This window comes from Pseudophryne corroboree, chromosome 2 (assembly GCF_028390025.1).
Source record: "Pseudophryne corroboree isolate aPseCor3 chromosome 2, aPseCor3.hap2, whole genome shotgun sequence".
Lineage (NCBI taxonomy): Eukaryota > Metazoa > Chordata > Amphibia > Anura > Myobatrachidae > Pseudophryne > Pseudophryne corroboree.
In genome coordinates, this window is record NC_086445.1 from 515,737,266 (window position 1) to 515,753,912 (window position 16,647).

The 16,647-nt window shown below is 47.6% G+C and overlaps 1 protein-coding gene across 19 annotated transcripts in view; it reads right to left on the reverse strand.

The window, feature by feature from the left end:
- MACF1 (microtubule actin crosslinking factor 1) overlaps positions 1–16,647 on the reverse strand; it is a 564,002-nt gene that overhangs the window by 242,378 nt on the left and 304,977 nt on the right. For all 19 annotated transcript variants that reach the window (XM_063954114.1, XM_063954106.1, XM_063954121.1 and 16 more), the window contains 2 exons: positions 16,309–16,371; positions 15,972–16,207 (listed from right to left, as the gene is read on the reverse strand). In XM_063954114.1, the coding sequence (XP_063810184.1) occupies positions 15,972–16,207; positions 16,309–16,371 (299 nt within the window). The remainder of the gene's footprint in view (positions 1–15,971; positions 16,208–16,308; positions 16,372–16,647) is intronic.

The following is a 16,647-nucleotide window of genomic DNA, read 5'->3' on the forward strand; positions in this document are numbered from 1 at the left end:
CTCGACGGATGCGTTGAAGTAAACGTGGAATCAACGGGATTGGAATCAACGGGATTGTCTGTATTGACAATCGGAACAACTGTAAGTTGATGTGTGGACCCATCCAGGACCAACAGCAAAGAATCTGAGCCTGAAGGGGTCGGGCATGAAATCTTGTGTATGGAACTGCCTCAAAGGTTGCCACCATCTCGCATAACACCTGCATGCTTCTGAGAACGGAAACCTTCGGTAATTGTAAGAGTGTTCGAATTCTGGACTGTAAATCCTGGATCTTGTCCTGAGGAAGAAACACTCTCTGATTCCTGGTGTTGAATAAGAGTCCCAGAAATATCATCTTCTGGGAAGGAAGTAGTGACGATTTTGGAAAATTTATTATCCATCCAAATGACTGAAGGGTGTTTATCGTGAGTTGCAAGTGCTGGTGAAGAATCGACTCCGATGGAAACTTGATTAGGAGATCGTCCAAGTAAGGAGTAATGTTGACTCCTTGACATCTTAGAACTGCCACGATATGTCCCATGATCTTTGTAAACACTCAAGGGGCCGTGGAGTGCCCGAATGGAAGAGCTTCAAATGAAAATGTGACAGGCCGACTGCAAATCTTAAAAGACATTGGTGACCTGTCCTCTATGTCTATGGAAGCCAAATATTCCTCCGGCTCCATGGCCGTGATAATTGAACGGATGGATTCCATCTTGAATCTCTAGACAGAGAGATACGGATTTAGGCATTTGAGATTTAAAATGGGACGAAACGAACTGTCCTGACCTTTCTGCTGGTCGGGAACTGGAAGAATTACACCATTGTGCAAAAGGGTGGCCGTTGCTTGAAGAAGAGCTCGATGTCTGGAGGAATTGCTCGGGAGAGGAGTGACGAAAAAACGATGTGGGACTGGTTCCTTGAGATCCAAGATATATACTCTGGGTATGACCCCCGTCACCCACCGATCGGGCTTCGACAGGAGCCATACATCCTTGAAATGTAGTAACCGAACCCCGACCACCATTGATCCCTCCGAAGACCCTGAGGCGTCTACCCCCAGTAGTATCCGAAATAATCTTTTTTAGTTCCGATCGAAGGGCACAGCTGTTAGGGTCTGTTTTGAATCAAAGACAGCATTCCAGACCCGAAGCCAAAGAGACCGTCTTGCTGTGACGGCCATGGAAGAGACACGCGACTGTAACGCAGCAGAGTCCAATAATGCTTCTCCAACATATGAGAGTCTCCAAAATTTGTTCTGCCAATTGAATAGCTTCTGACGGATCGTCAGATTACATACCAGACACCACTTGTGCGAGCCAGTCATCCGCGGCCTTAAGAACCCAAGCGCCAGCAAGAATTGGACACAAAGAAACACCTGATAGAGTAAACGTAGATTTAAGGATTGCCTTAATCTTCCTGTCTGTAGCATCTTTCAAAGTCACAGACTGTACGGAGGGAATAACCGTAGCCTTCGCCAAGTGTGTAATGGGGCCGCCTCCCAAAATTTTGTATCTTCCTCCAAGAAGGGATACAGAAATCTCAACTTTTTAGGGGCTTGAAAACGAGAGTCCGGCTTAAGCCAGGGTTCCTTCAGGATATCTGCAAAGTGTGAATAAGAGGATTTTGGTACTTACCGATAAATCCATTTCTCTGAATCCTCTAGGGGACACTGGAGTCCTATACAGTAGGGGTGTGAAGCCTGCAACCGGAGGTGTGGCACAATCTAAAATTAGCATTGTCTGCACAGCCGGCTCCTCCCTTCACATCCCTCCTCCCTCAGTTTGAAAAATTTGACTGAGAGAATAGGACATGACACTATAGCACCTGGCGAGGAACCGAACCGTACAACATATCAAAAACAGCGGCCAAGAACTCTTAACCGAATAACTAACGCTGTTTGCACGAACTGTTTAAAACAAGAACTTTGAACACAGCAGGTTGACAGCACTGAGGCGGGCGTCCAGTGTCCCCTAGAGGATTCAGAGAAATGGATTTATCGGTAAGTACCAAAATCCTCTTTTCTCTTTCATCCACTAGGGGACACTGGAGTCCTATACAGTAGGGGACGTCCCAAAGTTTTCCCCCAGGGAGGGAGTGCTGTCGGTGGCCTGCAAAACTAAACGTCCGAACTTAGATTCTCCAGACGCAAAAGTATCAAACTTGTAAAATCTTGCGAACGTGTGGGCTGAAGACCATGTCGCCGCTCTGCAAAGTTGAGTAGTGGAAGCACCTCTGGCAGCCGCCCACGAGGCACCCACTGATCGGGTAGTATGAGCACCCGTCTGAACTGGAACCTGTTTGCCACAGGATATATAAGCTTGCCGAATGGCAAGTCTAATCCATCTAGACAGAGTCTGCTTAGATGCCGGCCAACCCTTCTTTGGCCCATCATAAAGAAGAAACAAATGGTCCGATTTTCTGAAAGACGACGTAACCTGTACGTATACCCGTAAAGCTCGGACAACATCCAATGACACGTCCTCATCTGTGAGACCCTGGAAAGATGGGACCACTATTGGCTGGTTTACGTGAAAACCCGAAACCACCTTCGGAAGGAAGTCTGCTCTTGTACGGAGTTCCGCCCTATCCTCATCAAAAACTAAGAAAGGACTCTTACAGGATAAGGCTCCCAACTCAGAAACTCGCCTAGCCGAAGCCAAGGCAAGTAATAACGTGACCTTCCAAGAGAGATATTTCAGGTCTGTTCTTGTCAACGGCTCAAAAGTCGGTGACTTCAAATATTCTAACACCAAATTTAAGTCCCATGGAGGACGAAAAGGGGGTTGAATCCTCAGAACCCCCTGTAAAAAGGTTTTAATCTCTGGCAAGGATGCTAGCCGCTGTTGAAAAAGGATTGAGAGAGCCGAAATCTGAACCTTCAGAGAGCCCAGTCTGAGTCCTCCCTCAAGACTGGCCTGAAGGAAAAGTAGAAGTCGAGATAAATGGAAGTTCGTTGAATTCCATCCCCGTTCCTGACACCAAGCCATGTACCGTCTCCAAATCCTGTAGTAGTGCCTGGCTGTGACCGGCTTCCTAGCGGCAATCATTGTAGGAATGGCCGTTCGTGGAATCCCTCTGTTTCTTAAGATCCGGGTTTCAATAGCCACGCCGTCAAACGCAGCCTGTTCAGATCGGGGTGTAGGAACGGTCCCTGAGATAGCAGGTCCTCTCTCTGAGGTAACCTCCAAGGATCTTCCGCAAGTAACCCCCGCAGGTCGGAGTACCAACTCCTGCGGGGCCAATCTGGTGCGATTAGAATGGCCCACACTCGTACCCGTTTTACCCTTTTTAGAACCCTGGGTATGAGTGGGAATGGTGGAAATATGTAAACCCTCCTGTAACACCAAGGAAGTGTTAATGCGTCCACTCACTCCTTATGCTGCTGGATCTCGAGTCCTTGGCACATATCTGGGCAGCTGATGGTTTTGTCGAGACGCCATTAGGTCCACCTGAGGCAGACCCCATCTTCTCACAATCATGTTGAAAATACGTGGATGAAGGCACCACTCTCCCGGATGCATGTCCTGGCGACTGAGGTAATCTGCTTCCCAGTTCTCCACACCTGGGATGAACACTGCCGAGAGAATGATGTCTCGTCTTTCTGCCCACAACAAGATCTTTGTGGCTTCCTTTAACGCCATCCTGCTCTTTGTTCCTCCTTGACGGTTTATGTAAGCCGTCGTCGTGACATTGTCTGACTGAATCCTGATGTGTTGTTTCATGACTAGGTCTTCTGCTAAGAGAAGTGCATTGTAAACTGCTCTTAGTTCGAGGATATTTATGGGTAGTTTGCTCTCCTGTAGCGTCCACCGTCCTTGAAACTGATGGTCCTCTAGGACGGCTCCCCAACCTCTGAGACTGGCGTCCGTCGTCAGGATTCTCCAATCCCAAATGCCGCATTTCTTGCCGGCTGCAAGGTTCTTGTGTAACGACCACCATATCAAGGAGACCCGTACTTGTGGTTGAAGTCGGATTCTCCGATGGAGCAGCCAGTGCGAGCCTGCTCCCTGAACAATGAGGTTTATTTGGAATGGTCGGGAATGAAGTCTGCCGTACTGGAGAGCTTCGAATGACGCCACCATCTTCCCGAGAAGTTGCACACAGAGGTGCAGAGAAACGGTTTGCGTCCTCAGTACCTGAGCCACTAATCTCTATAGGTCCTGGACCTTGTTCTCTGGTAAGAACAGACGTAATAGGACCGTGTCCAAGATGAGACCGAGGAATTGAATCCGTTGAGTCGGTATGAGGTTGAACTTTTGGAAATTGACAATCCATCCATGTTGAATTAGAAATTGATGGGATGTCCGAACATCCTTGAGCAGTCGATTCTGAGATGGAGCCTTGATCAGTAAATCATCCAGATAAGGTATAATCGTGACCCCCAACAGTCTCAGTCCTGCAACCATGATCGCCATGATCTTTGTGAAAATTCTTGGGGCTGATGCTAGACCGAACGGCAAGGCCCGGAATTGGTAGTGATCCGCCACCAGTGCGAACCTTAAGTAAGCCTGGTGAGGAGTCCAGATTGGAATATGCAGATATGCATCTTTTATGTCCATGGATACCATGAACTCGCCCTGTTCTAAGCCTGCAATGACCGATTGGATTGATTCCATCTTGAATTTGTAGACTCTTAAAAATTGGTTGAAAACTTTTAAATTGAGTATTGGTCTGACCGTCCCGTCAGGCTTTGGCACGACAAAAAGATTGGAATAGAACCCCGTTCCTCTCTGAGAAGCGGGAAGCGGAATAACAACCTCTGCCTGTAGCAATTTTAGAATTGCTGCCCGTAGTGCCCTCGCCTTTTGAGGGCACTGAGGCAATCCTGTTGTAAAAAACTGACTGTGAGGCCTCTGTTGAAATTCCAGTTTGTATCCCTGTGAGATTAAGTTGTTCACCCAAAGTTCTGGTGAGGTTTTGGCCCAGATGTCCTGAAAACCTTCCAGTCGGCCGCCCACCAAGGGGGACCCCAGGTGAGCTGGGAGGCCGTCATGCCACGGTCTTGTCAGCAGGCTTATCCTGCTTTCTGGTTGCTGCCTGTGAGCGGCCTCTACCTCTGCCCCCACGTGCTTGTGTACCGAAACCCCTTCCTCGGGCTCGAAAGGACTGTGATCTAAATGAAGTAAACGCTGGTCCCGAATAACCTCTCCTAGATTGTGGAGCGGTTCTCGTATAAGGAGTAGGCAGAAAAGTGGACTTCCCTGCTGTAGCCTGCGAAATCCACTTGTCCAATTCTGGTCCTAACAGCATTTCACCCCCAAAGGGGATGGATTCTACCGCTTTCTTTGTGTCAGAGTCTCCTTGCCATTCTCTGAGCCATAAAATCCTTCTAGCCGAAATGGCCGATGCAGATATGCGCGACGCTATTCTGCTAATATCCTTAGAAGCTTGACACAAGTATGAAGCAGATTCTCGAATGTGTTCCGCCAGTTGGGTTATCTCTTCTAAGCTATTTTCCTCCTCAATAGCTTGTACAACACGCCCGGACCATGCACCCATGGCCTTGTTGACCCAAGCACAGACGATCGCAGGTCGCTGCGCTCCACCAGCTGCTACAAAAATTGACTTTAACGCAGTGTCAACTTTACGGTCTGACGCATCCTTTAAAGTAGTTACGTTCGGAATTGGTAAGATTGTCTTCTTTGACAACCTCCCTAGGGAAGCATCCACTACCGGTGGAGTCTCCCACTTGTCCATTACACCCTTAGGTAGGGGATAAGTTACCTGAAACCGTTTTGGAAATTGAAAGCGTTTGTCAGGTTGTTTCCAAGCCTCCTCCATCTGAGATTGGAGGGATTTAGGAATGGGAAACACTGCTGAACGCGGCTTTTGGGATTCGAACAAATCGAAATCTTCCGGCTCCCGTATTTCCTCGTCCTTAAAGCTTAGGATCTCCTTTACCGCGTCAATTAAGGAGTCCAGACCTGAAATTGCCGAGTCCTCTTCTGGAAAATCGGCGTCTAGGTTAGGTTCAATTAACTCACCTTCCTCCCTATCAAGAAGAAAACCGTCATCCTCCTCTGATTCTGGTATAATAGGAAGAGTTCTTTTAACAGATTTGCGCACACTCGTCTCTGCGTGTGCGGGCGGCGTTAACTTGATGAGAAATTCCTCCATCGTCTTTGAGAATCCCGCAGCCCATTCCGATTGCTGTTTGCGCGATTCTGCCATCTCCTTGGAGATTCTATTAGCAAGGTTGTCTTCCCATGCCTTGGCCAGAGCACTGCTCCCAGGTGGAGCGTCCTTGTCTAAGCAGGAGTCGCACACCCCGGAGCTGCCAACCCGCGTGCTCTTCTTGTTACATTTCGTACAAACATAACAGGTCTTGGAGGTCTTGGTTGCCTTAGACATGTTGTTTTTAAACCCCTTACCAGGGTAACCCGCCGAAGAGAAAGACTGGGAGAAGACGGAAGCGAAGGTATTGGATCCGGCTGGAATTACCTGTCTGTTATATAAAACGATCAGGTCAAAATATTTTTACATAAAAAGATTAAATAAAAATTTAAAAATAAATAAATAAAACACCAGCGGACTCGCAACCCTCACACCCCAACTGTTAAATCAGCTACGATGTTAGAGTTGGTATCCGCTTGCTTCCGTGTATTTTCGTCAGGATCTTTGAAACAGAATTCCTTTGAAAATATAATCAGAAATTGGTTTTCAGGAGATCCTCCGAGATAATATATATTAGTGATTAGAAGCAACTAATAGCTCCCCCCTGCTGTTATAAATATATATATATATATATATATATATATATATATATATATATATATATAGCAACGGAATGAGCTGGCACTCGTGGAGACTTAATTAAACAGGCAAACTACAGTTTGATGCCAACGTTTCAGGGTATGACCCCTTTTATCAATGTCTTGATAAAAGGGGTCATACCCTGAAACGTTGGCATCAAACTGTAGTTTGCCTGTTTAATTAAGTCTCCACGAGTGCCAGCTCATTCCGTTGCTATATACGGATTCCAGAGGGCAGGGCACCGGAGCATTTTTGACTTACATTGTGCAACTCGAGTGCCGAACCTCTCTTTGCTATATATATATATATATATATATATATATATATTTTACCAGTAGGGGGAGCTATGAGTATAAAGAATCTCTACTCTGAATACTATGATACATTTCACCAGCAGGGGGTACTAGATAGTGAAGTGAGATTTTGGCGCCCTTGAGTATTAAAATGGGCGCCACTGAGGGAAAGATTCACCTTATGCGCTATGCTAAGCAGCGCTGTGTCCCCCACTGGTATCTCTTACCGGAGGTCCGTTATACAGGTCCCCGCTGCCGCTGGCTGTGCGTTCCGCTCTGTGCGCTCCCCTGCCCGTCTCCCCCTGCCCACGGCTGAGGGAGTCTTCTCAGCTGTGCGGCAGAGATCTTTGTCTCTGTCGTGTCTTTCCCCGCCGGCTGGCGCGCGCCGGGACCGCTCTGATCGGGTCCCGTAGCGGCGCCTCTCCGTGACCACGGACCATCTGCGCAGCTGCTAGGGGAGACTGTCTTGTGAGCCTTGCGCTGTCTCCCTGCTGTTGGCTGCGCCTTGCTGCTGTTCTTGCCGGCTTGATGGAGCGGTTTCTTTTTTCTATCTAAGCCACTCATTTCTAAAGGGAAATGATACATAAAAAAAAAAAATAATAATAAAAATCTAACACTACTTGGGCTCTTGTAAAAGTTATACTCACTTGCCCAAGTCGATGAGGATCTCCTGTGAAGAGATGCAGGTCCCTTCAATAGGGATCTTTGTCTCTTACAATATTAAGTAGCCTTGTCTCCCTTTTATTAGGTGGACGCAGCACACTTTAAAGTTTTAGTCAGGAGCTCAGTGCTCCCACGTGCTGTACCTCCAGCACAATTTTTCAAACTGAGGGAGGAGGGGTGTGAAGGGGGAGGAGCCGGCTGTGCAGACAATGCTAATTTTAGATTGTGCCACACCTCCGGTTGCAGGCTTCACACCCCTACTGTATAGGACTCCAGTGTCCCCTAGTGGATGAAAGAGAAAAGAGGGATAAACAGCAATCTGTCTTTTCTGTCTTTTGAAAAAGGTAGTTGAAGTCTCCGCCACCTTCGTCTCTTAAAGGTTAAGAGTCTGACGAATAGCCTGAGCTCGTAGATAGCTCCTCTTCTTCCCAAAGTGAAGTGTCTACCCATTCTGGGTCTACATCATCTTCCTCCAAGGAAGGGGCCAGAGGACCGGACTCCTCCCCCGGAAAGGTTATGGCAGGTAACAGATGTGTCCGTTTTGTAGCAGCCGAACCACTTGAAGAGTTTACAAATTTATTCAAGGAGTTAAGTCAGAGAAATTTTTGCCCATATTTTTCGCCCACAATGGTTCTTCGGGAGCCTGAGTGGGAGCCGCACTTGAATGGTATTGAAGTAACTCGGAAATGGCATCGACCATGTGTTTTGCCCACGGAGGCATAGACTGATCTACAGAACCTCCCTGCTGGTCCGCTACTGGTGTACCAGAGCACGTTGTACAGAGAGTACCTACGTCCGTGCTACCTTTTGAAAGTTTGGAACCACATTGTGCACAGGCAAAATAAACAACCGAAGCAGTCTTCCCTTTAGTAGATTTGTCCAGCTTAGTGGCCATATTCCTATCACAAATAGGTGAATAATAAGTAATAAAAGGTCTCCCAGAACTTAAATTGTTCCCAAATGCCTTTAGAATCACAATAAATTGAGTTCTAGTAGTGAAGCCTCCACTTACAATAAGTGCAACCCCAAATTATAGGTCTTACTATACAGAACAATACAAGCCACTAATATACTTGCTGTTTTGCTGATGCCTGTCTGAACCGAGCAGAGTGAAAAGTTTAAATGTGTAGTTTAAATGTGTGTGTGTGCATGTGCTGCGCAGCGTCCCCCGCCAGCTGAAGATGGCGCCCGGAGCACAGACTCATCCACAGAGGCTGGACGGAAGTGCGCGCGGGTGTACCTAGGCGGGAAGTGTCTCCTTCCTGTCAGCGTCACCGCCGCGCCTAGTCCTGCCCCTCCGCTAACGGACCCCCGCTGTCAGACCGTGGCGCCAACACACCGAGTGTCCGGCGCCAGCTGGAAGACCAGAATAAATCACCCCCTCCACACTCGCTCCCCACAGTAAAAAGAGAAGCAGTGTTTCTGTAGCCATCTCCGGAGAAGAGGAGGCGGGATGGGGGTTGGACGGACACACAAGCTGAGAGAAGCGCGCCCAGCACAGTTCCACACACATCTAAAAGAATAAAACATATACACATCTAGAACAGTCCAATGCTGTCAAAGACAGATTGTGACTGTTCTGTACCTTAGTGGCGCCTCATCCAGTCTACAGAGAAATACAGAGCCCCAGTGATGAAATATGGTGACCATTCTAGAGGCAGCTGAGAGTGGGAAATTAACTAACTAACTAACCCCACTCCAATAGTACCTATCACCGGTGTACAGGGACTAGGTACCCCAGAACCGAAGAAAACAATAAAAACCTAACTAAAAACTATAGGACAAAAATAAGAATTTACTCACCGGTAATTCTATTTCTCGTAGTCCGTAGTGGATGCTGGGAACTCCGTAAGGACCATGGGGAATAGCGGGCTCCGAAGGAGGCTGGGCACTCTAGAAAGATCTTAGACTACCTGGTGTGCACTGGCTCCTCCCACTATGACCCTCCTCCAAGCCTCAGTTAGGTACTGTGCCCGGACGAGCGTACACAATAAGGAAGGATTTTGAATCCCGGGTAAGACTCATACCAGCCACACCAATCACACCGTACAACTCGTGATATGAAACACAGTTAACAGTATGAAACAATAGAGCCTCTCAACAGATGGCTCAACAATAACCCGATTTAGTTAACAATAACTATGTACAAGTATTGCAGATAAACCGCACTTGGGATGGGCGCCCAGCATCCACTACGGACTACGAGAAATAGAATTACCGGTGAGTAAATTCTTATCTTCTCTAACGTCCTAGTGGATGCTGGGAACTCCGTAAGGACCATGGGGATTATACCAAAGCTCCCAAACGGGCGGGAGAGTGCGGATGACTCTGCAGCACTGAATGAGAGAACTCCAGGTCCTCCTCAGCCAGGGTATCAAATTTGTAGAATTTTGCAAACGTGTTTGCCCCTGACCAAGTAGCTGCTCGGCAAAGTTGTAAAGCCGAGACCTCTCGGGCAGCCGCCCAAGATGAGCCCACCTTCCTTGTGGAATGGGCATTGACAGATTTTGGCTGTGGCAGGCCTGCCACAGTATGTGCAAGCTGAATTGTACTACAAATCCAACGAGCAATAGTCTGCTTAGAAGCAGGAGCACCCAGCTTGTTAGGTGCATATAGGATAAACAGCGAGTCAGATTTTCTGACTCCAGCCGTTCTGGAAACATATATTTTCAGTGCCCTGACAACGTCTAGCAACTTGGAGTCCTCCAAGTCCCTAGTAGCCTAGGCACCACAATAGGCTGGTTCAGGTGAAACGCTGACACCACCTTTGGGAGAAACTGGGGACGAGTCCTCAATTCTGCCCTATCCATATGGAAAATCAAATAAGGGCTTTTACAAGACAAAGCCGCCAACTTTGATACTCGCCTGGCAGAAGCCAAGGCCAATAACATAACCACCTTCCACGTGAGATATTTCAGATCCACGGTTTTTAGTGGTTCAAACCAATGTGATTTTAAGAAACTCAACACCACGTTGAGATCCCAAGGTGCCACAGGAGGCACAAACGGGGGCTGACTCTGCAGCACTCCTTTTATAAATGTCTGAACTTCAGGTACTGAAGCTAGTTCTTTTTGAAAGAAAATCGACAGAGCCGAGATCTGTACCTTAATGGAACCCAATTTAAGGCCCATAGTCACTCCTGCTTGCAGGAAATGCAGAAATCGACCTAGTTGAAATTCCTCTGTTGGGGCCCTTTCGGCCTCACACCATGCAACATATTTTCGCCATATGCGGTGATAATGAGTTGCTGTAACCTCTTTCCTGGCTTTAGTAAGCGTAGGAATGACTTCCTCCGGAATGCCCTTTTCCTTCAGGATCCGGCGTTCAACCGCCATGCCGACAAACGCAGCCGCGGTAAGTCTTGGAACAGACAGGGCCCCTGCTGCCGCAGGTCCTGTCTGAGTGGCAGAGGCCATGGGTCCTCTGATATAAATTCTTGAAGTTCTGGGTACCAAGCTCTTCTTGGCCATCCACGAGTATCGTTCTTACTCCTCGCCTTCTTATTATTCTCAGTACCTTTGGTATGAGAGGCAGAGGGGAGAACACATAAACCGACTGGTACACCCACGGTGTTACCAGAGCGTCCATAGCTATCGCCTGAGGGTCCCTTGACCCGGTGCAATATCTTTTATAGCTTTTTGTTGTGGCGGGACGCCATCATGTCCACCTGTGGCCTTTCCCAATGGTGTACAATCCTATTGGAAGACTTCTGGAGGAAGTCCCCATTCTCCCGGGTGGAGGTCGTGTCTGTTGAGAAGATCTGCTTCCCAGTTGTCCACTCCGGGAATGAACACTGCTGACAGTGCTAACACATGATTTTCCGCCTATCGGAGAATCCTTGTGGCTTCTGCCATCGCCATCCTGCTTCTTGTGCCGCCCTGTTGGTTTACATGGGCGACTGCCGTGATGTTGTCTGATTGGATCAGTACCGGCTGGTTTTGAAGCAGAGCATTGTAAATGGCCCTCAGGTACAGAATATTTATGTGTAGGGAAATAACCTGACTTGACCAAAGTCCCTGGAAATTTCTTCCCTGTGTGACTGCCTCCCAGCCTCAAAGGCTGGAATCCATGGTCACTAGGACCTAGTCCTGTATGCCGAACCTGCGGCCCTCTTGAAGATGGGCACTCTGCAGCCACCACAGTAGAGATACCCTGGTCCTTGGAGACAGGGTTATCAGCCTATGCATCGGAAGATGCGATCCGGACCACTTGTCCAACAGGTCCCTCTGAAAAGTTCTTGTATGGAACCTGCCTAATGGGATTGCTTCGTAGGAAGCTACCATTTTTCCCAGGACTCGCGTGCAATGATGCACCGCTACCTATTTTGGCTTCGGGAGGTCTCTGACTAGAGATGACAACTCCTTGGCTTTCTCCTCCGGGAGAAACACTATTTCTGGTTTATGTCCAGAACCATCCCCAGGAACAGTAGACGTGTCATAGGAACCAGCTGTGACTTTGGACTGTTTAGAATCCAACCATGCTGTTGTAGCACTTTCCAAAATAGTGCTACCCCGACTACCAACTGCTCCTTGGACCTCGCCCTTATAACGAGATTGTCCAAGTACGGGATAATTACAACTCCCTTTTTTTGAAGGAGTATCAACATTTCGGCCATTACCTTGATAAAACACCCTCGGTGCCATGTACAGTCCAAACGGCAGTGTCTGGACTTGGTAATGGTAATCCTGTACCACAAATCTGAGGTACTCCTGGCGAGGATGGTAAATGGGGACATGCAGGTAAGCATCCTTGATGTCCCAGGATACCATGTAATCCCCCTCGTCCAGGCTTGGAATAACCGCCCTGAGCGATTCCATCTTGAACTTGAATTTTTGTGTTCAAGGATTTTAAATATAAAATGGGTCACACCGAACCATGCGGTTTCGGTACCCCAACCCGTGTGGAATAGTAACCCCGTCCTTGTTGAAGTAGGGGCACCTTGAGTATTACCTGCTGGGAATACCGCTTATTAATTGCCTCTAGCACAGCCTCCCTGCCTGAGGGAGTTGTCAGCAAGGCATATTTTAGGAAATGGCTGGGGGGAGACATCTCGAATTCCAGCTTGTACCCCTGAAATACTACTTGAAAGAAACAGGGATCCACCTGTGAGTGAGCCCACTAATTGCTGAAATTTTTGAGACGGCCCCCCACCGTACCTGGCTACACCTGTGGAGCACCCGCGTCATGCTGTGGCCTCACAGGAGGCGGGGGAAGAATCTTGATTCTGGGAACAGCCTGACTGGTGCAGCTTTTTTCCCTCTACCCTTGTCTCTGTACAGAAAGGAAGCGCCATTTGACCGGCTTGCTTTTCTGAAGCCGAAAGGACTGTACCTTTGTCTGTGAGGAAACCTGAGGTAAAATTATTTCTTCCCAGCAGTTGCTGTGGATATGAGGTCCCAGAGACCATCCCCAAATAATTCCTCACCCTTATAAGGCTCTCTATGCGCTTTTTAAGTCAGCATCACCTGTCCAGTGACAGGTCTCTAATACCCTCCTGACAGAATGGACATTACATTTATTTTGGATGCCAGTCGGCAAAATATCCCTCTGTGCATCCCCCATATATAAGACGACGTCTTTAATATGTTTTTATGTTTGCCAACTAGTAACCCTGTTTGACAGGGTCACCGACCACGCTGCAGCAGCACTATCTGCAGGTCTCAGTCTAGTACCTGAGTGTGTAAATACAGACTTCAGGATAGCCTCCTGTTTTTTATCAACAGGTACCTATTAAAGTGGCCGTATCCTAAGACGGCAGTGCCACCTTTTTTGACAAACGTGTGAGCGCCTTATCCACCCTAGGGGATATCTCCCAGCGTAACTTATCCACCTGGCGGGAAAGGGTACGCCATCAGTAACTTTTTATAAATTACCAGTTTCTTAACGGGGGAACCCACGCTTTCACACACTTCATTTATTCATCTGATGGGGGAACAAAACACTGCCTGTTTTTTCTCCCCAAACCTAAAACCCATTTTTAGAGGTGCTTGGGTTAAAGTCAGAAATGTATAACACATTTTTTATTGCCGGGATCACGTCACGGATGTTCCTAGTGGATTGTGTATATGTCTCCACCTTGTCGACACTGGAGTCAGACTCCGTGTCAACATCTGTGTCTGCCATCTGAGAGAGCGGGCGTTTTTGAGCCCCTGATGGCCTTTGAGACGCCTGGGCAGGCGCGGGCTGCGAAGCCGGCTGTCCCACAGCTGTTACGTCATCCACCCTTTTATGTAAGGAGTTGACACTGTCGGTTAATACCTTTCACCTATCCATCCACTCTGGTGTCGGCCCCACAGGGGGCGACATCACATATATCGGCCTCTGTTCTGTCACCATATAAGCCTCCTCATTCAACATGTCGACACAGCCGTACCGACACACCGCAGACACACAGGGAATGCTCTAAACGAGGACAGGACCCACAAAAGCCCTTTGGGGGGACAGAGTAAGAGTATGCCAGCACACACCAGAGCGCTATATATATACAGGGACTAACTGAGTTATGTCCCTAATAGCTTTTATATAATATACTGTATACAGTGCCAATTTTAATGCCCCCCCTCTCTTTTCCCTCTTACTGTACTGTAGAATTGCAGGGAAGAGCCAGGGAGCTTCCCTCCAGCCGAGCTGTGAGGGAAAAATGGCGCCAGTGTGCTGAGGAGATAGGCTCCGCCCCTTTTTCGCGGCCTATTCTCCCATTTTTTATGGAATTCTGGCAGGGGTATTTACCTCATATATAGCCCCTGGGGCCATATATTGAGGTATTTTAGCCAGCCAAGGTGTTTTTATTGCTGCCTCAGGGCGCCCCCCCCAGCGCCCTGCACCCTCAGTGACCGGAGTGTGAAGTGTGTGAGAGGAGCAATGGCGCACAGCTGCAGTGCTGTGCGCTACCTTGGTGAAGACAGAGTCTTCATGCCGCCGATTTTCCGGACCATCTTCTTGCTTCTGGCTCTGTAAGGGGGACGGCGGCGCGGCTCCGGGACCGAACATCAAGGCTGGGCCTGCGGTCGATCCCTCTGGAGCTAATGGTGTCCAGTAGCCTAAGAGCCCAATCCGGCTGCAAGCAGGCGAGTTCGCTTCTTCTCCCCTTAGTCCCTCACTGCAGTGAGCCTGTTGCCAGCAGGTCTCACTGAAAATAACAAATTCTAAGACTATAACTTTCTAAGAGCTCAGGAGAGCCCCTAGTGTGCATCCAACCTCGGCCGGGCACGAAATCTAACAGAGGCTTGGAGGAGGGTCATAGTGGGAGGAGCCAGTGCACACCAGGTAGTCTAAGATCTTTCTAGAGTGCCCAGCCTCCTTCGGAGCCCGCTATTCCCCATGGTCCTTACGGAGTTCCCAGCATCCACTAGGACGTTAGAGAAAAACTGTGTCTGTACTCCACAGGCACAAAACAAAAACGGAGTTACTGGCTAGTCAGGCTGGAATTGGGAGGGATTAGAGGGGGGAGGAGTTGGTTTTTTTTCTATAGGTTCTGTGCCAAACTCCACTACCCACACACTCTAACCCACAAGTAACGGCACAGCGTCCCCCAGATGGATGAAAGAGAAAGGTCCATTCGCACCCAAGATCCTGTACCTACAAATGAAAGCTATCCAGATGGCATGGGTCAATATCAATGTCATCTGTTCACTTGTGGAATCGATGCCTCGGCAAGTGCTGCACTTTGCTGGGCTAGAGGGGGTCCTACATGACACTAGGCACCTATCCCATGACTTTTGGCACGTCATTGTATACGTTTTTACATCTGATCTGCCCTTGCATGTTCTGATGCAAATGCAATGCTAGCAGGATAGGGACCTATAGGGTATTTTGTTATTAACTGTACATTTTATTTTACTTTTCTTTAGTAAATTGTCCACAGAAATACTGAGAATGCCTAAATAATCACAGCTTTCCTCTCCACTCCACGACCCACTGTAATGGGGTAAAACCAGCAAGTCTCTTCCACAGACATCCATTTGGGATTAACTATAGAGATTAGCCAATGTAGCTAGTTTTTTACATTTATGAGATCTAGCCATTATAGTACATCCTGCTGTAACAAAATTGTATTATATATTTAATTTATTAACTTCATTCAGAATAAACAAGACTGGCACAACAATTAATTGACTTACGTACTGTGCAATTATGTGTCACGTGTAAACAATATTAAAACTGATAAATCCTCCGATGTTTAAAATGGGGAAAATTAGAGAACTGATCTAAACCACAGTTGCAAAAAAAGTCTGCAATCACTCAAAATTATTAGATGTTCCTTTGATGTTTGGGACTTACCTTGTTCTGCTCTGCCTGGGCTCTAACTATTTCACTCTTTGTTGGAGACACATTGACAGCAGATATAACTTTTTCTTTAGACTCCAGCCACGTCAACATCTGGTTTGTTTCTTGCTGAACTTTTTGCCTATTCTCCAACATACTAGACAACTGCTCCTCACGGCTCTTCAGCACCAGTCCGAGGTCCTCATACTTCTGGCTAATCTCAGAAACATCGCACTGGATGCCAGTCAAATCTAGTAAAACACAATAATGTGTGTGTTGAGTAAACAATTTTGCGAAAGATAAATAATGTCACAAGGTGTATTAAGACAAAGCAGCACATGGACACACTCACCTTGACAGGTATGATATCCATTAATGTTCCCTACTGTGCTCCCTGAGGTCATCAGAACAGAACCTGAACAGTCCAAGAATGCAAAACAGTGTCATCACAAGCACACAAGGATTACAAGTAAAGATGAAAAGGTGCATTGCCAAAAACAATAAACTTAACCCGAAATACCCTATATCTAGCTCATTGCTGTTAAATTCTTTTCTTGTAGGACATTTTGGGCACTGAAATTACTACAGGCTAAAAAAAGCTGGGAAACGTAATATTTACTGTTGAAAAGTTCAAACTCCTACCCATCTATACCCCAATTGACTAACAAAGCCCCAAACGACAGGCCAGGAG